Consider the following 24,763-nt stretch of genomic DNA (forward strand, 5'->3'; position numbering starts at 1 on the left):
ATCAGACTCCAAGTTCTTCAGTTTTTGGACTCTTGGACCTTTGACCACAGACTAAAGGCTACACTGTCAGCTTCCCTACTTTTGAGGTTTTGGGACTCAGACTGGCTTCCTTGCTCTTCAACTTGCAGACAGCCTATTGTGGGACTTCACCTGGTGACTGTGTGAGTCAATACTCCTTAATAAATTCCCCTTTATATATACATCTATCCTATTAGTTCCGTCCCTCTAGAGAACCCTGACTAATACGTATAACAATAGAAAAAAAGATGGGAGGGGGAACGCACATTTGTAGGGTTCTTCTATTATCCATGAAATCATTTACAGTTGACCCTTGAACAACGCAGATTTGACCTGTGTTTTTTCATGTGGATTTTTCCAACCAAATTGAGATGGAAAATACTGTACTTGTGGGATGTGAAGCCTGCATATAGCGAGGGCTGACTTTTCACATAGGTGGGTTCTGCAGAGCCAACTCCAGGACTTGAGTATACATAGATTTGTGTATCCTGGGGAGTGGGGGTCCTGGAACCAATCCCCTGAGTATACTGAGAGATAGCTGTAATGTTATTTGAAGGTAGACTGTGATAACCTATGATACATATTACAAATACCAGAGCCACGGCTGAGAGATTTTGCCTGAGGGAAGGGAGGGAAGCAGGATGTAAAATGGAGAGTTCTAAATTTTTTCCCAAAGGAAAGGAATTCATTTGCAACAGAATATGGAGAAGTCCAAGTTCAAGGGAGCTCTCAAAAACAGTGGAGGCTGTGGTGCATATTAAAAATATATAATACAGTATATATTTGGTCAATGTCCCCAGTTCCTGGCACAGAGCTCCTAAAACCTTTGGGATTTCCTGAATGATAGGAGTGTCTTTTGTTATTCATAATGAGCCCCTTTTGACTACTCCTGAATTTATGCTAATGAGGTGACTTAGGGTAAGACCCCTAGATAGCTTCAGGATGGGGACTGGACACCAGAAAGACCAAATACATGATCAGAGGATGGGAACTTTCTGCCTTGCTCCTGACCTCCAGGGATTAGAGAGGGGATAAAAATTGAGTTCAATTACCAGTGGCCAATGATTACATAAATCATTCCTATATGATAAAACCTCCATTAAAATCCCTAAATGATGGGGCTCAGGAGCTTCTGGGTTGGGAATACATTGATGTACTGATCAGATGGAGCACCCAGAAAGGGCATGGAAGTACTGTGCCAAATATACCCCATATCTTACCCTATGCATGTCTTCCATTAGGCTCTTCCTGAGTTGTATCCTTTATAATAAACTGGTAATAGTAAGCAAAGCACTTTTCTAAGTTCTGTGAGTCATTCCAGTAAATTACTGAACTCAAGAAGGGAGTCATGAGAACTGTGAATAAAAAATAGACTCTCAGGACCCCAAACTCACTATGGCAAAAGGGAAATTAAGCTTGGGAACTGAGTCATCCAAAAACTGTCTTCCTTTTGTTCCCAAAGAGCTGTAATTTCACATGCTTACTTTATCTTATGTAAAATGTAGATTTACTGAGCATGAGACGAATGCATAATTGACTTTTCCTCTACTCCCTTCTTTTTACGTGTAAAATGTAGATTCACTGAGTGCTAATCAGAGCCTCACAAGAATATAACCACTTGCCTCATTGCCTACCCAACCTCCTTTTTTTTTCTTCCCCTCTTGCTTGCTCTTTCTCCTTTAAATACTGAAGTTCCCAAAGCCCTCTTTGGGAAAACCACAGGTCACCAATCCTACTGTGACTTGTGTTTCATTTTCCTAGGTGTGTCCTCAACCTTGGCAAAATAAACCTCTATCAATTGAGATCTGCCTCAGTCACTTTTTGGTTTACAGAACTCTCAAATTTGTACTAGCCCAGGCTGAAGTGTGGGTAGGTTGGGCACCCCATTTGCAGCTGTCATCTGAAGTGGAGGGCAGCCTTATACTTAAAAGCCCTTAAACTGTAGGGTCTGCACTAACTCTGAGGAATTAATATCAGAATTAAATTGAATTGTAGGACACCCAGTTGGTGCCAGAGAATCAGAGAATTGGTAGGTGTTAGAAAACACCACACATTTGATGTCAGAAATAGTGCCAGAAAACACCACACGTGGTGAAAGGCAATTGAGAGGACATTGGTAGATTCATTGGAGATGCAGACTAAGCTGTAGGCCCACTAGTTTGCTGGAGACAACCTGGGACAGAGAAAGCTGGGAGGAGACCTACTGGGATTAGAACAAATCTGTCTGTGGAATCATTTATGCCCCAGGGCATTGTTGAAAACAATAGGACAATCAGCAGGCAATTAGTGGAGCTAAACAGCTGAGTATGGTCAGGGAAAAAAACAGTCAAGGAAAGCCCTGCCAAAGGTGACTGTGGTCACAACCAAGGCTGAGCCTTCTGGTGAGCAACATAAGAGGCTTCACATTGTGCGAGCACAGACTTTACTAAAATAATCTAGCTAATCACTAAATAAATAAATACGCAAATATCAGTAAAAAGCTCCAGATGGGGAAGAGGGAAATAGTACCCAGAAGTGCTACAATATATTATCGAAAATGCTCAGTTTCCAGCAAAAAATTATGAGATTTGCAGGGAAACAGGAAAGCATAACCCATATACCAGAAAAAGGCAGACACTAGGAGCTCCTTGTGAGAGTGGCCAGGTGTCAGTTTGAACAAAGACTTCAAAGTAGCTATTATTAATATGTTCACAGAACTACAGGAAACCATGATTAAAGAAGTAAAGAAAGATATGATGATGTTGCATCAAATATAAAATATCAGTAAAGACATAGAAATTATTTTTAAAACAAATTGAAATTCTGGGATTCAAAAGTACAATAACTAAAATGAAAAATTCAGTATTACATTTGAACTGCCAAAAGAATCAGTAAACTTGAAGGTAAATTGATAGAGATTATGCAATCTGAATAACCAAGAGAAGAAAAGACTAAATACAAACGTACAGTGCCTCAGAGAAATGTGGAACACCATTAAGTTACATTAGCAAAGGAATTACTCCCAACAAGAAATCCACAGGAACCAACTGAAAATATCTAAAAATGATATCTAAGAAGGTCAAAAGCTATTAACATATACTCGTTCTCCTCTCTTCTCTCAGCTTCTTTAAAATACATAAGTTCATATAAAGCAATAATTATAATAATGTATTGTTGAGTTTGTCAGATGTATAGTTGTAACATACATAACAATAATATGACAAAAATGGAGAAGGAAATAGAACGATATAGAAATAACATTTCTATATCTCACTGGAATTAAGTTAGTATAAATCTGAAGCTGATTCTGATAAGCTAATATGTATATGGTAAGTCTAGAGCAACCACTAAGGAAATAACTAAAAAATATGGTTTAAAAATCATTTTAAAAATTAAAATGGTATATTAGAGAATACTCAGTTAATGAAAAGAAAGTGGTAAAGGAAGATTCGAGGAAGACAGGAGACCTACAGAAAACAAAAAGTAAAATGGCAGGTATAAATCCAACTAAATCAATAATAACATTAAGTCTGAATGGGTTAAACTATCCAATAAAAGGCAGTTGTTAAAATGGAAATTAAAAAACCAAGATCAAACCATTTGCTGTCTATAGCAGACAAACTTCAGATTCAAAGATACAAATAGACTGAAAGTAAAAGGATGAAAAAAGATACATCATTTTGTCTGATTTTACTATAGCCAGCTTTCTGGAGTGGCCACAGTAATATTAGACAAAACAGACTTTAAGAAAAAAAAAGTGTTAGTAGAGATAAAGAAGGACATTGTATAATGATAAAAGGGTTAATCCATCAGGCAGATACAACAATTATAAACCTATACGCATCTAACAAAAGAGCACCAGAGGGCTGGGTGCAGTGGCTCACACCTGTAATTCCAGCACTTTGGGAGGCTGAGGCGGGTGGATCACCTGAGGTCAGGAGTTTGAGACCAGCCTGACCAACATGGTGAAACCCCATCTCTACTAAAAATACAAAAATTAGCCGAGTGTGGTGGCACACACCTGTAATCCCAGCTACTTGGGAGGCTGAGGCAGGAGAATCACTTGAACCTGGGAGGTAGAGGTTGCAGTGAGCCAAGATTGTGCTGTTACACTCCAGCCTGGGCAATAAGAGCAAAACTCTGTCTAAAGAAAAAACAAAACAAAATAAAAACGAAGGAAAAAAAAACACACCAGAATACCTGAAGCAATTTACAGAAATGAAGAGATAAATAGACCACTCAACAATAATAGTTGGGATAGTTGGGGACTTTCAACTTTTAATAATGGATAGAAGAACTAGGCAGAAGATCAACAAGGAAATAGAAGACTTGAACAACACTATAAACCAACTAGACCAAACAGACATATATGGAACATTCCACCCAATAAAAGAATATATGTTCTTCTCAAATGCACATGGAACATACTCCAGAATAGACCATATGCTAGGCAATAAAACAAACCACAATAAATTTGAAAGACTAGAGATAATTCTAAGTATTTCCCCTAGCATAGAATGAAAGTAGAAAACAGTAACAGAAATAAATTTGAGAAACTCACAAATATGTGGAAATTGAACAACACACTCCTAAATCACTAACAGATCAAAAATAAAATAAAGAGGAAAATTAGAAAATATGTTAAGACTAATGAAAATGAAGATACAAAATACCCAACCTTACAGCATGCGTCTAAACCAATGCTTAGAAAGAGATTTATAGCTGTAAATGCCTACAGTAAAAAAGAAGGCTGGGCACAGTGACATGTGTCAGTAGTCCCAGCTACTTGGGAGGCTGAGGTGAGAGGATAACCTGAGCCCAGGAGTTTGAGACCAGCCTGGGTAACATAACAAGACTCTATCTTCAAGAAAAAAAAGGAAGAAAGATCTCATATCAATAACCTAACCTTCCACCTTAAGACACTGAAAAAGAAGAGCAAACTAAACCTAAAGCAAGCAGAAGGAAGGGAATAATAAAAACTAGAGCGGAAATTAATAAAATAAAGAACAGAAAAATAACAGGAAAAGTCAATAAAAACAAAAGCTGGTTCTCTGTAAGGATCAACAAAATGAACAAACATTTAAATTGATTAGCCTGGAAAAAAAAAAGAGAAGACTCAAACAACTAGAGTCAAAAACGAAAGAGGGTACATTACTATTGACTTTACAGAAATAAGAGGATTATGGAGGAACACTATGAATAACTGTATGCCAATAAATTACATAACTTAGATTAAATAAATGGATTCCTAGAAAGACACTACCAAAACTGACTCCTGGATAAATAGAAAATCTGAATAGACCTATAACAAATAAAGAGAATGAACTACCAATGAAGAAACATCCAGGCCAAGATGGCTTCACTGGTGAATTCTACCAAACATGTAAAGAAAAATTAATATTTGCTTTTCACAAACTTTTACAAAAAATAGAAGAGGAGAGAACGTTTCTCCACTCATTCTATGAGGCCAGTGTTACTCTGTTACTAAAACTATACAAACATACCACATGAAAACTACAAGGCAATATCTCTTATGCTATAGATTTTTTTGAGGATGCAAAAATCCTCAAAAAATATTTCAAACAAATCCAGCATCATATAGAAAGAATTATACAATATGACCAAGTGATGTTTATCCCAGGAATGCAAAGTTGATTTAACATTCAAAAATCAATCAATGTAATACACCATATGAATAGAATAAAGCACAAAAACCACATGATGATCTCAAAAGATGCAGAAAAAAATGTTCAACAAAATTCAATACCATTTCATGATAAAAACACACAACAAATGAGGAATACAAGCAAAATTCCTTAACCTGACAAAGGGTATATATGAAAAAGACACAGTTAACAACATACTTAATGATGAAAGACTGGATGCTTTCCCCTTAAGATCAGGAACAAGACAAGAATGTCTGTTCTCTCCACTTCTATTCAACTTTGCACTAGAGGTTCTAGCCGCGGAGGTTAGACCAAAAAACAAAGAAAGAAAAGACATCCAGATTGGAAAGGAAGAGGTAAAACAACCTCTGTCTTAGTCCATTCAGGCTGCTATAACGAAATACCATACACTGGGTAGCTTATAAACAACAGAATTTTATTTCTCACAGCTCTGGAGGCTGGGAGTTCAAGATCATGGTGCCAGCAGATTTGGTGCCTGATTAGGGCTGAATCTCTGGTTCATAGATAGCACCTTCTAGCTGTGTACTCACATGGTAGGAGGGGCAAATAAGTTCCCTCAGGCCTCCTTATAAGAGCACTAATCCCTTATAATGCTCTGTCCTCACAGAGCACTTCATCAGACTTGTAATTTACCAGAAATGAACAATCCAAATAATAACAAGTATTGGTGAGGATGAGGAGAAATGGAAACCCTCATACGCTGCTGGTGGAAATGTAAAATGACAGTTCCTCAAAATGTTAAACACGGAGTAACCATATGACCCGGCAATTCCAGACCTAGTTACATACCCAAGAGAAAAAAAACCCACAAATATATGTCCACACAAAAACTTACATGAATGTTTATAGCAGCATTATTCATAATAGCCAAAAGGTGAAAAGAATCTAAATGTCTATCAACTGATGAATGCATAAACAAAATGTGGTATATTTAGATGATGGAAAACTATTTGGTCATTAAAAATAAAGTTTTGATACATGCTACAATATGGATGGGCCTTGAAAACATTATGCTAAGTGAAAGAAGCCAATCACAAAAGACCATATATTGCATGATTCCATTTATATGAAATACAGAGAATAGGCAATTCCATAGAGACAAGGAGTAGATTAATGGTTGGCTAGGGTTGGGATGGATGGAGGGTAGAGAGTCTTAACCATAGGGTATAAACTTTCTTTATGAGGTGATGAAAATGTTCTAAAATTGATTGTAGTGATAGTTACACATATCTCTTAATATACTAAAAGCCACTGAACTGTACACTTTCAGTGAGTGAACTCTATGTCATGTGAACAACAACTTAATAAAACTGTTTAAAAAAAAAGAATGAAAAGGGGTCATTATTACAGATCCTCTAAGCATGTAAAGGACAGTATGGTAATATTACGAATAACTTTATGCCAATAAATGCAATAGTGTAGATAAAATGGTCAAATTTCTTGAAAGATAAAAATTACCAAGCTCACTCAAAAAATAAATAGAAAACCTGAACAGAAGAGTGGTGTTTAACCACCAGGTCTCTGGAAGAAATTAAAAACCCGGATTCATAGAGTATCTGACTTCTAAAGTGTAAATTATGGCCAATTTTAATCAATCAATGCATCATCACTGAATGTAGATTTGATAAGAGATAGTGACAATCAGCTCTCAATAGCTGGCACAGGCCAGTTCCAGTATACAACTGTCTATATCTTTTTTTTTTTTTTTTTTTTTGAGACGGAGTCTCACACTCTCACCCAGGCTGGAGTGCAGTGGTGCGATCTCGGCTCACTGCAAGCTCCGCCTCCCGGGTTCACGTCATTCTCCTGCCTCAGCCTCCTGAGTAGCTGGGACTACAGGCGCCTGCCACCACGCCCCGCTAATTTTTTTGTATTTTTAGTAGAGACGGGGTTTCACCATGTTAGGCAGGATGGTCTCGATCTCCTGACCTCGTGATCCATCTGCCTCTGCCTCCCAGAGTGCTGGGATTACAGGCGTGAGCCACCGCACTCAGCCCTACCACTGTCTATATCTATAAAATAAAATTAATTTGTTATTAAAAACTTTCCAAGAAAACTCCAGGCCCAGATGTCTTCACTAGTGAATTCTATCAAACATTTAAGGCTGAAATAACACAAATGTTAAACAAACTCTCAGAAAGTAAAGGAAAAGGCCTCCTCTCTACATAATGAGGCCTGAATTACCCTGATGCCAATACAAAAACATTACAAGAAAACTATAGACATTATGTTTATAGATGCAAAAATTCTTAACAAAATTTTGGGAATTTGAATCCAGCAATAAATAAAAAGTATATATATATTTATCATGACCAAGTGAGGTTTATCACAAAAATGCAAAGTTGGTCAAGTACTCGGAAGTCAATTTAATTAAACATATTAACATAATGAGAAAAATATGACCACCTCAATAGATACAGAAACAGCATTTGATAAAAGTCAATAAAATCTCTCAGGAAACAGTTAGAAAGGAACTTCCTTAACCTGAAATAGGGTATCGGTTAAAAAAAAAAAATCACAGCTGACATCACACTTAATAGTGAAAGAATGATTTCCTCTTATGATAGGGGATCATGCAAGGATGTCAGTTCTCACCACTGTTATTCAACTATGTACTGGAAATCCTAGTTAGTGCAATAAGGCAAGGAGAAAAGGTATGTAGAGGCCGGGCATGGTGGCTCACGCCTGTAATACCAGCACTTTGGGAGGACAATGCCGAAGGATCACCTGAGGTCAGGAGTTCGAGACCAGCCTGGTCAACATGGTGAAACCCCAACTCTACTAAAAATACAAAAAATAGTTGGGCGTGGTTGTGCGTGCCTGTAATCCCAGCTGCTTGGGAGGCTGAGGCAGGAGAATCACTTGAGCCCGGGAGGCAGAGGTTGCAGTGAGCTGAGATCGTGTCATTGCACTCCAGCCTGGGCAACAAGAGCGAAACACGAAACTCCATCTCAAAAAAAAAAAAAAAAAAAAAAAAAGAAAGAAAAGAAATGTAGACAGGAAAGGAAGAAGCAAAAATGTATTCATAGAAGAATCATGATCATGTACACAGAATGCCTTAAGAATCTACAAAAAGTTATTGGAATTACTAAGTGAATTCAGCATTATCTAAAGATAAAAGGTCAATATACAAAAATCAAGTATATATTTTATATACTAGAAATAAACAATTAGAAGACAAAAAATTTAAAGTACCACTTGCAAAGGCATCAAAAAGCATGAAATAATTAGAAATAAAGTCTATTAAATATGTGAAGATTTTATATTGAAAATTATAATACATCACTGAGAGTAATTATGGAAGACCTAAATAAATGAAGTATAATACTATGTTCACGTATCAGAAGACTCAGTATTGTGAAAGTGGCAATTCTCCCCAGATTGATCCATTTATTCAGTGTAATTCCAGTTAAGATCACAGCCAAGAAAAGCCTAAGACAGCATACCAACTAAAAGTAATATAGTATTCTAGATGGCATCCTGGAACAGAAAAAAAGGATATCAGGTAAAAATGAAGAAAATGGGAATAAAGTATGGGTTTTAGTTAATGATAATGTCTCAATATTGGTTTGTTAATTATAACAAATGCACCATAGTAATATAAGATGTTAAAAATAGAGGAAACAGGGTTTGGGATATATAGACACTATTATTTTCTAGATTTTTTGGTAAATCTAAAACTATTCTAAAAAAAAGAATTATATTTTTAAAATAAAAAAACACGACATTAAAAAAAGGCAACAAGAGAAAAAAAGCTTTATATTTATTACCTACAATGGTACTTTTTTTTCTTGCTTTTTGAATAGAGGCCTTGCATTGTCTTTTCCAGTGGGCCCTGCAAATTATGGAGCCAGCTCTGCCTCTGTCCCAGCCTCCTTCCCAGGCCTCAGGCTGAGGTTGTTCTGGGTGCTTGTAAAAGTCCCTGAAAGGCCAAGGCTAAGCTGTGGCTCTGTTGCAGCCCAGCAGGGAAGGCCAAAATAGAATGTGTTATGTGCTCTGAGCTTGTCTGGATTCTGGGAAATACAGCAGCAGCCACAGTCTGCAGGTGGTCCCCACTCAGGCCAAATGGTGTTCCTAAGCAAAGGCCCTCCCACCTCAGTATGGTGGGCAGTATGGAATCATAGCTTCCTAGAGCTAGAAGGGACCTCATTCATGGTTCTACCACAGCCCTCGCCCCCACCATTTAGGGAGAAAAATGATACAAATAGAGGCAAGGAGAGGGGTAGGAGGCTGCCACACCTCCAGAGCCTCCAGGGAGTGAATGACAGCTAAGTCTTGCCCGGACCCAAGCCTGGTACTGTCTCTCTTCAGCCCAGGTCTGAACCCACCTTCCCTGTCCCTGTGCATTTCCAACAGCCTGAGTTGCTACTTAGCCTTTCCTCAGAGCCCCTTCCTTGTTTCTCTGAGCATATATAGGATGTGTGTGTGTGTGTGTGTGTGTGTGTGTGTGTGTGTGTGTGTGTATGTGTCTTTGGGCCCCCGTTAGGATGAGGCCACAAGCAGAAACAGAAAAGAGGAGGCTCCTGTCATTGCTTTTCCTACTTGGGAATTTCTCCTGGGGCAGGGGTTGGGGAGGAGCCCATGAGAGCCACAGGCTGGACAGGGCCTGCTGCTGTCAACAGCTGCAAGTCTGAGAGCAGGTACTGCCATTAGTGCCGTTAGGAAAGAATGCAGAGGCAGCAGCCACAGAGGGAACGTCTGGGCTGGAGAGGGCAGAACTCCTCAAGTCCAGGCAGACAGGCCCTGCAAAATGAAACCAAGGAGACTCGCAAAGAAGGAGGGCTCTGTTCCTGCCACAGAAGTGCAGCCTCCCCAGCAACAGGAATCCCTGGAGGAGAAACCCACCCTGGGCTTTCTCAGATCCCCCAGAGAAAGGCCACACCACTTGGAGACTGTTGTCATGGCAGCAGCTGCCCAGTGCTGTGTGTAAATGTGAGTGGAGCCCACTGCCCAGGAGCAGTTTTACATAGTGGTTAAAGGTACAGTCACTCATGCCACACTGCCTATGTTTTGTTTTTGGTTTTTTTTGTTTTCTTTTGTTTTCAGATGGAATCTCTTATCGGCCAGGCTGGAGTACAGTGGCACAATCACGGCTCACTGAAGCCTTGAGTTCCCAGGCCTCTAACCTCGGCCTCCCAAGGAACTGGGACCACCTGGGACTGCAGGTGTGCACCACCATGCCTGGCTAATTTTTATTGTTTCTAGAGACAGGGTCTCACTGTGTTACCCAGGCTGGTCTTGAATTCCTGGGATCAAGCTATTCTCCCACCTTGGCCTCCCAAAGTGTTGGGATTATAGGCATGAGCCACTGCACCTAGCCTTAGGTTAAATCCCATCTCAGCTACTTACTATCATCTGTGTTTCCATGGGAACAATTTGTCACCTCCCAGAGCTCAGTTATCACACTTTTGAAATGGGTTTCAAAACACTTAAACACTCATTAGTAATAATGGACCAAGTAATACACCCTCATAGGAACCTAAATCAAGGGTATCAAATCAAATCCATCAGAAGGACAGCCCCACCCCCACCCCAACCCTACACAAACAAGTAGCAGACCACACTTCTTTGTAACAAATGATTGTCATTTGGTGGCAGAACCACCTTTACCTTATTCCCTCTTGGGAGTCCTTTCTCTTAAGGGCACCCGAGATCAGCTACTGCTGGGCAGACTTAGAGCCCACATGGAGACTCGGTCTTCATTCCTCCTCTCCTGCTTCTATTTCCTCACACCTCCTTATCTGCCCTCCATATTTACTAAGTTCTCATCAAAGTTGAATTTATACCAGTTCAGGAGCTTTCAGGGACTATAGTGTCTTCTATTAGCAGCACTAGAAAGCAAGCAATCTGAGAAGCCACACAAGAGACGAGAGGAAGGGAACTAGCTCGGCAGGGCATACTCCTGGCTTCACATGCAATAAGGAAAAGAAATTTTTTTCACTTGGAGTCAGAACTCTCTGCTGAGATACCTATAGATCTTTCCTGAGTTTGCTGACTTTATCATCCTATTTAGTACTAGTGGCATGCTTTAAATTAATGATTTGCAGCTAACATACAGAATGATAGAATCTGGATTCAAAGATTGAGGGAGTGAATCTAACGAGACAAAATTTAACCCAGAAAAAATTAGAAGCTTCTATACTTGAGTTAAAACTAAAAAGATTTACAGAAATGGATTAACAGCTTGAAGTATGAAATAAAGGAGGGGTCTAGTTGACTGCAACTTAAACTGGATTCAATTGTGTGATATGGCATTCACAAAATCTACTATAATTTTAGGATGCATCCATAGATGTATAGCACCTATTCTAAAATGAAGGAGTTGATAAGATCACTCCATTCTGCACTAGGCAGAATACTCAGTGTTTTCAGAGACATTTACACATTCAGGAATGTGTAGAATAATGAATGACTTTGAAAAAATATGTCACATCAGAAATGGCTGAAATAACTGGGGAGGTTAAACCCCCCAAAAAAGTATTGGTGAGAACATAATTCTTTAAGGATTATGTGAGATGGCATATTGAAAATAGTGCAATACCTGGCATAAAGTGCACAATTAATCTTAATATTAAAAGGATGTTAATTAGTAGTATTGTTAGCACTATGTCATACTATTATTATTACTATTATTATAGTTAATGCTTATAGAGTGCTTTCTATGTGCTAGGCTCTATTCCAGGTCCTTTACATAGGTTGACTCATTGACTCAGTTATTCCTCTTACCAATTCTATGAGGTAGGTACTATTATTGTCTCCAATGTTGTAGACGAGGAAGCTGAGTCACAGAAGATTGAGTAGATTGCCTAGTGTGTCTCACAGAATGGAAGGGGAAAGAACTAGAACAGAAGCCGTGGCAATTTTAAGCTGTCAAGGATGAAAGGTACTTTTATTATTTTATACCTGTTCTGTACCACTCCAAAGGGCAAAGCCAGGACCAATGTGTGTAAACTACTGGGAGGCAGATTTTAACTCAACAGAAGCAAAAGTCAATTAATTAATTAATTTTAAAACTCTGAATGATTAGAACTTTCTGAGATTTCAATGAGATATCTTATAAGGCAGTGAGTTCTCCATCACAGGATGTAAGAAGAATAAGGATAGAAATGAATGAAATGGGACTTCTCTAGGAAAGAAACTATACAAATGAGAAACCAACCCTTGATGAAAAAATAAGAAGGCATAGTGAAACTTGGTTTTAAAGACACATATCACAGAGAAATTGGAAAGTACAACAGTTATAAAAAAGATATGAAGGTAAACTAATATTTGTCTAAATGCTATCTCAACCCAAAGTTAATTAGATGTCAGAGAAAAGCAACAACAGTTCTTAAAAGGGGAAATTTCACATGAATTTCTGTTCAGAAACTTACTAAACAGCCTGGCTTTAAAACAAAATCCCAGGATCCTCGCAGATCAGATGGTCATCTACCCTGAAAGTGTAAAACACAGAGGGAAGGGAAGTAGTATGCTCTGTGGAGGAAAGAGCATCTGCATAAGAAAGTAGCATCCAGGCTGATGTGAGTAGATGAGAGGCAGGCATAAGGTTAAAGATCATAAAATACCGTTAGATAAAAAAAATACATATTGCAATGACAACTGAAAATGCTAGCATAATTGTAGTCCTGCTATTCAGTATGTGGTCAACAGAATTATTGCATAGTTTAATATGGAATGCCCTTCCTGCTGCATCTATCTTTTGGGGTCCAGCAGTCCCAGAACTCAAATATTTGTTGATTTAGTGAATTAATATAAACTTCCTCAACCAGAAGCACCAAGAGGTGGCTGGTTAAGGATTGAGAGTCCCAGTAAAATCTATGTATTCTATTATGAATAACTACTGAATAATTTATATATATGTACACACATATATAAATATAAATTATTTAATATATAATATATTCAGTGTGTATAGATGCATATATATGTGTGTATATATATATACACACACATAGAATAATGCCAAGCTCTCCACCAAGGGCTATCCCATTTCAGATAATAAGTTTTCTGGACCGTTTGTACTTAGATGGACAAATATGTATTTAAGAAAATCAAAGTATTCATTCTTTTTAGATCTACAAACTTTACAAACTTAACTCTTTCTAGAGGTCTAGAACTGAATGATTACCAATTTAGATCTGGGGGCTCAAAAAAACAAAATGTGATGTCAAGAAAAAGTGAAAGATTGTCTCCCATGAAAGTGACAAGAGATGAAACATGCTGAACGAGCCTAAATGGACATGATGGAGATAAGGATGTGGATTAAACTGAGAGTGTTGGGATATAAGGATATAATACTGATTTATGAAGGTGAACAGTCAAACGTCAGTGCAGGATCTGAACTGCAGGGGAAATAAGGGGCCTTGGTGGCTAAGGAAGGGAGGAGGGGAGAAAGAGGTGGTACTAGGGGAAGTAGCACAGAGGAAGAGGCAATACTACCCGAGACTAGATGCGGACCGTCTCTGGCAACCAGGAAAAGGCAAATACAAAGAGAGGTGAGTGACAATGCCTGGTGTGTCTGGGGTCAGGGAACACTAGCAGGCACTAGCAGGTGGCTGCGGCAGGGCCGCAGATCAAAGTGGTAACTGGGGATCTGAGTTCGGCAGTGACGCGCGTCCCTCACGTGACCAGGAGCCTCTGTCTGCCCAAGTCCCTCTCGTCCCGGTCTTTTTTTTGCCTGTCCACCATCTCCCTATTACCCTTTGGTCGAGAGGGAAAGCAGAAGAAGTAAGTTCCCTCTACCCTCTTAAACCGGTGTGAGTGTCGGCGCTGCCTAGTAACCCGGGGAATGGGGTTGACAGAATCGGGATGGCGGAGTCCAGGCCTTTCCCTAAGCTCCAGCCCCGCCCCCCGCGCCCACATTTCTGTGCAAAATATGGTGGTCTGGGGGGCGGGGTGGGGAGGCGAGTGCCTCCCCCGTCCCCCGGGAGGGGGGTACAGACACTTGGAAATAGTTTTTAAGAATGCTTCGCTTCCACTTCCCATCTGAAAAACAAATAGCAAGCTTTGCGGGGTGGGGAGGCGGGGGCACGGAGAACGAAGCTTGACGAAAGGTCTGAGACGAGAAGAGAACCCGAGGAGTGGGGGGCGTGCAGACAGTGGCTGGTGCCCATAAAGTGAGGAGTGGGGGGTGTCAGTCAGTCCGTCCCTCCTCCCCACTTTCCACCCCCTACCCTGTCTTGCGTCTGTGTGCAGGTCTGCTGGTCACAGCGGGGCACCTCGAGGAGAGGACGACTAGGAGCACACGGCCCGGAAAGGTCCAGGTCAGGGAAGGGGTACGCAGTGGACCGGGACTGGGGCGCGAGGGTGGACGCCGAAAGGCATGGAGTCTGCAGGCCGCACTGTCCCGCCCCTGTCACTGCGGGCGAGGCCTGTAGCAAAGCCTGCTGGGAAAATGTTGGGCTTTCGGGAAGGAGGGGGCGACTGGGAAGCGGCGGAGTCGGGAGAGCCGGAGAACCTCTGGGAAAGCGCAAGGTTGAGGACTTGGGCCCCGAATCAGGAAAAGGCAGGTATTGGAACCCACGGCCTGGGTGTTAGTCCAGCCGCTTAGTATTCTGACTCTATTCTGCCTTTCTTGTCTCCTAAGAATAACTGTGCTTGAAGAAGAAAATTCCCAACATGGACAAACCACGCAAAGAAAATGAAGAAGAGCCGCAGAGCGCGCCCAAGACCGATGAGGAGAGGCCTCTGGTGGAGCACTCTCCCGAAAAGCAATCCCCCGAGGAGCAGTCTTCGGAGGAGCAGTCCTCGGAGGAGGAGTTCTTTCCTGAGGAGCTCCTGCCTGAGCTCCTGCCTGAGATGCTCCTCTCGGAGGAGCGCCCTCCGCAGGAGGGTCTTAACAGGAAGGACCTGTTTGAGGGGCGCCCTCCCATGGAGCAGCCTCCTTGTGGAGTAGGAAAACATAAGCTTGAAGAAGGAAGCTTTAAAGAAAGGTTGGCTCGTTCTCGCCCGCAATTTAGAGGGGACATACATGGCAGAAATTTAAGCAATGAGGAGATGATACAGGCAGCAGATGAGCTAGAAGAGATGAAAAGAGTAAGAAACAAACTGATGATAATGCACTGGAAGGCAAAACGGAGCCGTCCTTATCCTATTTAATGTGTTCGGCCTTTAATTCTGTTTTGCCTGCTAATAGTATTGCCATTGCCACCTGGACTTTCTGTTTGCATTTTCTTAATGCCTTTTCCCATATTCTGAATTTTAACTTTTTGTGAAGCTTTATTTTAGATGTTTAGCATGTAACTCGCTTAAAGTTGGGGTTTCCCCCTAAAATCTACAAGTTTCCCTATTTCAATCATGAGTCCTACACATTTGCATGAAAGATGTACATTATATATTGTGAAACGAAAAGAGCAATTTTCAAATGGTATATATTGTATCCCATTTTTGTAAAAAAAATGTATATTTATATATTAATATGCAAAGAAAAAGCTAAAAGTATATACTTCAAAGGCATAACAGTGGTTGTGTGGTAAGATAATAGGTGATTTTTTTAATTTTTGTTTTATCTGAATTTCTCATTTTTTCAAGACAAACATTTTACTTGTGTTGCAAAAATATATAATGAAAAAATCACACAATTTTGAAAAAAACTGTCAATCAGCTTATAACGACAATGTGGCACTTAATAAATACTTGTCAGAACTTAAAAAAAAAGTGAATCCTATGTTTTTTTCTCAATCTCTTAGGCACAAATATTAGCCAGATATTGATTATATTTAATAGTCATTTTGTTCTCATTTAAATAGAAATAACACTTGCTTTACAGTGCTACTGTGGGACCAGATGAGAAAAAGATTGTGTGAGCTGTGTTTGGGGTCTTTATTCCACCTGCACAGGCAGGACCCCGACCCCTATAGATTCCCTGCAGATATAGGGAAGGTACCCAAAGGAGATCTCACTTGTGCTCACAAACAATTCCAGTGAGATTCCAAGTGAGTGCCACATTCTATTCATGTCCTGCTGTACTCTCAGATACCTACTGTATGTGCTAGGCACAGCTGCTCCTTCTCCTGGGTCCTGATCCTTCCACTGGCTCTCATCCCTGCTGATGTGCTGGAGTGCTTAAGGTAAAAAGCCTCACTGATTGCTCTGGAGTCCCTGGTGGGCCCAAGCTGAATTGTGTCTCCTGCAGATATATGAATGCCCTTCTTCCAGCTTTAATATTGCACTTAGCTACAGGCTACCATCTCAATGCTGCTTAGACCTCAATGTCTTTAAAAAATGCTTAGTAAGGCCAGGCGCGGTGGCTCACGCCTGTAATCCCAGCACTTTGGGAGGCCGAGGCAGGTGGATCGCTTGAGCCCATGAATTTGAGACCAGCCTGGGCAACATGGTGAAATCCTATCGCTACTAAAAATACAAAAATTAGCCTTGCCTGGTGGTGTGTGCCTGTAGTCCCAGCTACTCGGGAGGCTGAGGTGGGAGGATGGCTTGAGCACGGGAGGCAGAGGTTGCAATGAGTCAAAATCACACCACTGCACTCCAGCCTGGGCAGTAGAGACAGACCTTGTCTCAAAAAAAATAAAAGAAAAGTGGCAAATATGCAATGCAAAGAATATACAAGAGATGACAATGCAAGTGATTGAATGCAGCAATTCATTGTGTATTTTATATGTCATTATGGTCTTAACATTCTTTCTGTGACAGGACTGGGAATGTCTCTCCTCTGTGTTTATTCTACAGGGGAGACATTTTTTAATGCATGTCAACTTAGGAGCCTTTTGTGGACAAGGCTGGCTATGACTTCAGTAGGAAGGGAATTTTTCTACCTACGTTCAGTTTAGCAGAAGAAAAGTCCTCGTGTATTTATCCAAAGAACAAATGAAAAGAAATTGAGGAACTTATAGCATAAGAGGACGTGTAAGAAAGGATAGGAGAAGAGGTCAAAGATATTCAAAGTGAAGGAGATCTGTATGTACTATATCAAGTGATGAAACCAGACACAAACTACAAACAAATGGGTGCGTCATGTTCTGCAAGCATCCCTTTTTCACTAGCCTGAGCTATACTAGCTGGTTTTCTCCAGGAGCATGATGATGTAAAGCCTGTGCTGTCATAGGGCTGGCTACTAACGGTTCTCAGAACCTGTGGTCTATTTTCATGCTCCTGAAATATCCCAAGGAGCAAAGCCTTTATGTGATATAGACCTTTATACTACCAGGCCTAGCAGAATTACTCATTCTAGGAGAATGGCACAGCAAGGGCACAGAAGGAAGTGTAAAGTATGTTTGAGTCACACTGATGGTGGGGGTCTCTTTTAGCTGGAGCAGAGGAAAAATGAATGACAAAGCTTAGAATCTGTGATTCAGGCTGGATTCTGAAGAGCCCTAAATGCCAGGGCCTTTGAGAACAGGAGAATGACAAGGCAAAATCAGGAAATAAAGCAGACTAATTTGGTCATTTACTTGTTCTTTGATTTTTTTGTTGTTGTTGAGACAGGGTGTTATTCTGTCACCCAGACTGGAGTGCAGTGGTATGATCATGGTTCACTGCAGCCTCGACCTCCCAGGCTCAATCATCCTCTTGAGTAGCTGGGACTACAAGCACATGCCACCATGCCCAGCTAATTTTTGTGTTTTTTGTAGAGATGGAATTCCGCCATGTAGCCCAGGCTGGTCTCAAATTCTTGGACTCAAGTGATCTGCTGCCCTTGGCTTCCCAACGTATTGGGATTACAGACTACAGACATGAGCCACCACACCCAGTCTGTTCTTTGAATTTTTCTCTAGTAACTCCAGTCCACACTAGACATTATCTTCTCCAAATTCCTATTTACCTGGTAACAATCCCTACCTCACACACTGGTGAGGGGGCATAAGGGTTAGCCAGTCAGCCCACATAAAGCAGCTGTCCCCATGTGCGGCACATGGCAGATACTCAGTAATGGTGAGATTCCCAGAGGTTTCTAGAGAACAAGTACTCTTACCTTGCGGTTGGCCTATGTGTCTCTCCTAACCTGCCATACTTCAGTAGATATATGAGAAATCATTATGATTGCCTTTTATTGAGGGCCCAAGATGTGAATATCTATCATCTCCAATTGAGGTAAATGCTAAAAATCTTAGTAGCAAAAATAATGTCAGGAAATTAATCATGTAACTTCTGTTAGAATTGTAAGCAGTAACTAATCCATGATTATATATGAGTGAGGTTAGGAGCTCATTAGCAGAATACGTTTGTATGAGAGAAGTGAAAAAGTGAATGGGTGGAGGCAATACAGAGGCAAATTCACCTTGAAGCTAATGACAATTAAGTTTCAAGTCCCCTTGATTTATATGGGCATCATCTAAGGCCTCTAAGAAAGGTTGTGGTAGTCAAAATTTTAAGATGATCCTCTATGATCTTCACAGTTGTATAATTCCCTCTTCTTGTTTAAAGATGAAACGTATGAGTATGATGAGATGTCACTCCTATGATTATGTTACATTTTTTGATAAAAGGGATTTTGTAGATGCAATCGAAGTCTCAAATCATTGAGTTAATCTAAAGGTCAATTACTAGATGGGTCTGCTCTAATCATGTTAGTCCTTAAAGTGACTAGTTTTTCCTTAAGTCAGAGAGATTTGAAGCATAAAAGAGATTCAGTGTGAGGGAGATTTTCCATTCTGGTTTTGAAGATAAAGAGGCCATGTGTCAAGGAATGTGAGTGATATCTGGGGAATGAGAGTGGCACCTGGCAGATAGCCAGGAGGAACGTAGGAACTCAGTTCTACAACTACAAAAAAAAAAAAAAAGAAAAAAACCCCTAAATTCTGCCACGACCATTTAAGCTTGTAAAAGGACCCCAAGCTCCAGATAAGAGTGCAGCCTGATTGACACCTTTTCAATTTTAGCCTTACAAGACCCTCAGCAGAGAACCCAGTCACACCATGCCTGGACTTCTAACTTACCCAACTGTGAGCCAAATACATGGGTTATTTTAAGCCACTGAGTTTGTGGTATTTTGTTACATGGAAATAGAAAACTAATGTAGAAGACATATGTCTCATACTTTTATTATGTTAGTAAAAGCAAGAATATTGATCAAAATTTGTCAATCTCAAATAATGAGATTTTTAAAATATGATTAAGTATAGAGTTTATTTGAGCCCAAAGCTTTAGGATGGCCACATTGGAGCATAGATTTAAGGTGTCCTGAATATACACTTCAATTAACAGGAATGACAAGAAGATTTTTAAGGAAAAAAGAAGAGGCAGTTTGCAGAGAGCAAAGCAGTACAGGGCTCAGCTGGCATCTGCACGCAGAGGTAGCATTTGAACCAGTGCTAGCCAGAGGGGAATCACCTATCCCAGCAGTCAGAACTGAAGTTTTGGCAAGCCTCACCACCTTGGGCTAAAGTGCTCTAGGGTACTAGGTAAATTTGAAAGGCAGTCTAGGACACAAGGATTACAATTTCTAGACAAGTCCTAGTGCTGCGCTGGGCTTAGAGCCAGTGGACCAGGGCAATATAAGCCCTAAGGAGACACCAGCCAGAGCAGGTAAGGGAGTGTTTGCACCACCCACCCCCACCTCAGGTAGCTCAGCTTGCAGCAACGAAAGTGACTCCTTCTTTTCTGTTTCAATAAAAGAGAGTGAAAAGTAAAGAAGACTTTGTCTTGTATATTGGGTACCAGCTCAGTCACAATAGGACAGGGCACTGGACAGAGTCATGAGGCACCTATTCCATGACCTAGCTCCAAAATGACATTTCTAGACATATCCTTGGCCATAAAAGAACCTGCTGCCTTGAAGGGAAGAGCCCAGTCCTGGCAGAATCCATCACCTGCTGACTAAAGAGCCCTTGGGCCCTTAATAGCCAACAGCGATACTCAGGTTGTATGCTGTGGGTCTTGGGTGAGACTGTGAGATGTGTTGGCCTCAAATTAAACTCAGCACATTCCATGCTGTGGTGGCTACCATGAAAGACTCCTTCTGCTTCAGAAAAGCCGAGGGAAATGTAAACAGGACTTTGCTTTGCACCTTACATATAAGCTTAGCCACAGTGGAATAGAGCACAAAGCAGGCTCTTGGGGTCCCCAAGTCCAGACCTAGGCTCTTGGGACAGCATTTATGGACCTGCCCTGGGCCAGAGTGGAGCATACTGCCCTGAAGGGTGAGTCACAGACCTGGCAGCATTCACCAAAAGCTAAATGAAGAGCCCTTGAACTTTAAGTGAACATTGGTGGTGGTCTAGCAGAATTCCCCATGGGCCAGTGGTGCTGGTAGCCACTGGGAGAGGATCCTTTAGCTGCAGAAAGGGGAGAGAAGAGTGGTATGGACTTTGTCTCATGGTTTGAAGGCAGGCTTACCCACAGTAGAGTAGAGCACCAGGTAAATTTCTAAGGTTTTTTATTCCAATCCCTGGCTCCCAGACATCATCTCTGGACCTGCCTGGGGCCTGGAGGGAACTCATCACCCTGAAGGGAAGGACACAAACTTGGCTGGGTTCTCCACCTGCTGATTGTAGATCCCTAAGGCCTTGAGTAAACATAGGCAGTAGCCAGGTAGTGATTACAATGGGCCTTCAGTGAGACCCAGTGCTTCAGGACTGACCCAGTACAGTCCCAGTGGTGGTGGCTACAGGGGAGCATGTATCACCCCACCCCCAGCTCTAGGTGGATCAGCACAAAGAGAAAGACTGTTTGGGACAAAGTAGGGGAAAAGAACAAGAGCCTCAGCATGGTAATCCGGAGAATTCTTCCAGATCTTATCCAAGATCACCAAGGTAATACCTGTAAAAGTCTGCAAAAACCACAGCATTATTGGACTCGGGGCCCAAGTCCCTTCAAATACCTGGAAAGCCTTCCCAAGAAAGACAGGTACAAACAAGCCCAGACTGTGAAGACTACAGCAAAAACCTATCTCTATGATTCCCAGACACCACCAAACAACCACAAGCACCAAGACCATCCAGGAAAACATGACCTCACCCGACTAAATACGGCACCAAGGACCAATACTGGAGAAACAGAGATATATGACCTCTCAGAAAGAGAATTCAAAATAGCTGTATTCAGGAAACTCAAAAAAATTCAAGATAGCACAGAGAAGGAATTCAGAATTCTATCACATACATTTAACAAAGACACAAATAATTTAAAAGAATAAAGCAGACATTCTAGAGTTGAAAAATGCAATTGACATATTGAAGAATGCATGAGAGTATTTTAATAGCAGAATTGATCAAGCAGAAGAATTAGTGAGCTTCTGTACAGGCTATTTGAAAATACACAAAGGAGACAACAGAAAAAAAGAATAAAAAAAGAATGAAGAATGCCTTCAAGATCTAGAAAACAGAAATTTGCCCTCAAAATGGCAAATCTAAGAGTTACTGGCCTTAAAGAGGAGGTAGAGAAAGAGATGGGGTAGAAAGCTTATTCAAAGGGATAATAACAGAGAACATCCCAAACCTAGAGAAAGATATTAACATTCAAGTAGAAGAAGGCTGTAGAACACCAATCAGATTTAACCTAAAGATGACTACTTCAAGGCATTTGATAATCAAACTCCCAAAGGTCAAGGATAAAGAAAGGATTTTAAAAGTAGCCAGAGAAAAGAAACAAATAACATCCAATGGAGCTTCTATATATCTGGCAGCAGGCTTTCCAGTGGAAACCTTACAGGCCAGGAGAGATGCATAACATACTTAAAGTGCTTAAGGAAAAACCTTTCTACTCTAGAATAGTATATTCAGCAAAAATATCCTTCAAGCATGAAGGAGAAACAAAGACTTTCCCAGACAATCCAAAGCTGAGGGATGTCACCAACACCAGACCTGTTCTACAAGAAGTGCTAAAGGGAGTTCTTCCATCTGAAAGAAAGGGATGTTAACAAGCAATAAGAAATAATCTGGGTTGGGTGCAGTGGCTCACACCTGTAATCCCAGCACTTTGGAAGGCCAAGGCAGGAGAATTGTTTGAGCCCAGGAACTTGAGACAAGCTTGTGCAACATAGCAAGACCTCATCTCTACAAAAAATTTAAAAATTAAGCAGGTGTATTGGCACATGCCTATAGTATTATTAGTTGGGAGGCTAAAGCAGGAGGATCACTTGAGCCCAGGAGGGCATGGCTGCAGTGAGCCATGATCAAACCATACTCCAGCCTGGGCGACAGAGCAAGACCTTGCCTTGAAAAAAACATAATAAAGGAAAAGAAAATCAATAATCTGAAGGTACAAAACTCACTGGTAATAGTAAGCACATAGAAAAACACAGAATATTGTAAAACTGTAATTGTGGTGTATAACCTACTCTTCTCTTAAGTACAAAGACTAAATGATGAACCAGTCAAAAATAATAATTAAAACAACTTTAAAAGGCATACACAGTACAATAAGACATAAAGATAAATAATAAAAAGATAAAAAGCAGGGAAATGAAGGAAGTTAAAGTGTAGAGGTTTTATTATTTTCCTTTTTGTTTCTTTGTTTGTTTCTTTGTTTATGCAATTGGTGTTAAGTTGTCATCAGTTTAAAATAATGGGTTATAAGATAGTATTGGCAAGTTTCATGGTCACCTCAAGTCAAAAATGGATACACAAAAAATAAAAAGCAAGAAATTAAACGATACCACCAGAGAAAATTACCTTCATTAAAACAAAGACAGGAAGGAAGGAAATAAGGAATAGAAGATGACAAAACAAGCAGAAAACAAATAACAAAATGGCAGGAGTAAGTCCTTACTTATCAATAATAGCATTGAATGTAAATGGCTGAATGAATAAAAAATCATGACCCAATGACCTGTTGCCTAGAAGAAACACACTTCACCTATAAAGATACACATAGACTGAAAATAAAGAGATGTAAAAAGATATTTCATGCCAATGGAAACCAATAATGAGGAGGAGTAGTTATATCAGACAAAATAGATTAAGACAAAAACAATAAGAGACAAAGAACGCCATTATATAATGATAAATCAAACTCCCAAAGGCCCCCTATAATGATAAAGGAGTCGATTCAGCAAAAGGATATAACAAGTGTAAATATATATGCACCCAACACAGGAATACCCAGATATATAAAGCAAATATTATTAGAGCTAAAGACAGATATAGACCTCAATACAATAATAGTTGGAGACTACAAACCCCACTTTCAGCATTGGACAGATCATCCAGACAGAAAATCAACAAAGAAACATTGGGCCGGGCGCGGTGGCTCACGCTTGTAATCCCAGCACTTTGGGAGACCGAGGCAGGCGGATCACGAGGTCAGGAGATCAAGACCACGGTGAAACCCCGTCTCTACTAAAAATACAAAAAAATTAGCCAGGCGTGGTGGCGGGCGCCTGTGGTCCCAGCTACTCGGAGAGGCTGAGGCAGGAGAATGGCGTGAACCCGGGAGGCGGAGCTTGCAGTGAGCCAAGATTTCGCCACTGCACTCCAGCCTGGGTGACAGAGCGAGACTCCGTCTCAAAAAAAAAAAAAAAAAAAAAAAAAGAAACATTGGACTTAGTCTGCAGTATAGAACAAATGAATCTAATAGATATTTACAGAAAATTTCATGCAACAACTGTAGACTACGCTTTCTTTTTCTCAGTGCATAGATCACTCTCCAGGATAGGCCATATGTTAGGTCACAAAATAAGCCATAAAATATTCAAAAAAATTGAAATAACATCAAGCATCTTTTCTGAACAAAACAGAATAAAACTAGAAATAAATAACAATAGGAACTTTAGAAACCATACAAACATGGAAATTAAACAATAGGCTCCTGATGACCAGAAGAAATTAATAAGGAAATTGAAAAATGTCTTTAAATAAATGATTATGGAAACACAACATACCATAACCTATGGGATACAGTAAAAGCAGTACTAAGAAGGAAATTTATATCTCTAAGTGCCTACATCAAAAAAGAAGAAAAACTTCAAATAAACAACCTAATGATGCATCTTAAAGAATTAGAATAGCAAGAGCAAACCAAACCCAAAATTAGTATAAGAAATAATAAACATCAGAGCAGAAATAAATGAAATTGAAATGAAGAATCTACAAAAGATCAATAGAAAAGTTGTGTTTTTTTGAAAAGATAAATAAAATTGACCTACCTTTAGCCCAACTAAGAAAAAAAGAAAGAAGATCCAAATG

General features: G+C 40.3%; 1 protein-coding gene across 6 annotated transcripts; it reads left to right on the top strand.

Annotated features, from left to right (window-relative positions):
* The first annotated feature begins 14,112 nt into the window (after positions 1-14,112).
* Positions 14,113-16,340, top strand: TCEAL1 (transcription elongation factor A like 1). 6 transcript variants are annotated; one of them, XM_063634282.1, is made up of 3 exons: positions 14,113-14,179; positions 14,880-14,947; positions 15,271-16,340. In XM_063634282.1, the coding sequence occupies exon 3, from the start codon at positions 15,303-15,305 to the stop codon at positions 15,780-15,782; it is 480 nt and encodes a 159-aa protein (XP_063490352.1). In that variant the 5' UTR covers positions 14,113-14,179; positions 14,880-14,947; positions 15,271-15,302; the 3' UTR covers positions 15,783-16,340. The 6 variants fall into 6 exon arrangements, with proteins under 6 accessions (XP_063490352.1, XP_055124273.1, XP_063490351.1 ...); XM_063634281.1 differs by lacking the exon at positions 14,113-14,179 and adding an exon at positions 14,343-14,411; XM_055268296.2 differs by lacking the exon at positions 14,113-14,179 and adding an exon at positions 14,380-14,411 and having other exon boundaries at positions 14,880-14,959.
* The last annotated feature ends 8,423 nt before the right edge of the window (positions 16,341-24,763 follow it).

The sequence above is a fragment of the Symphalangus syndactylus genome, chromosome X (genome assembly GCF_028878055.3).
Source record: "Symphalangus syndactylus isolate Jambi chromosome X, NHGRI_mSymSyn1-v2.1_pri, whole genome shotgun sequence".
NCBI lineage: Eukaryota > Metazoa > Chordata > Mammalia > Primates > Hylobatidae > Symphalangus > Symphalangus syndactylus.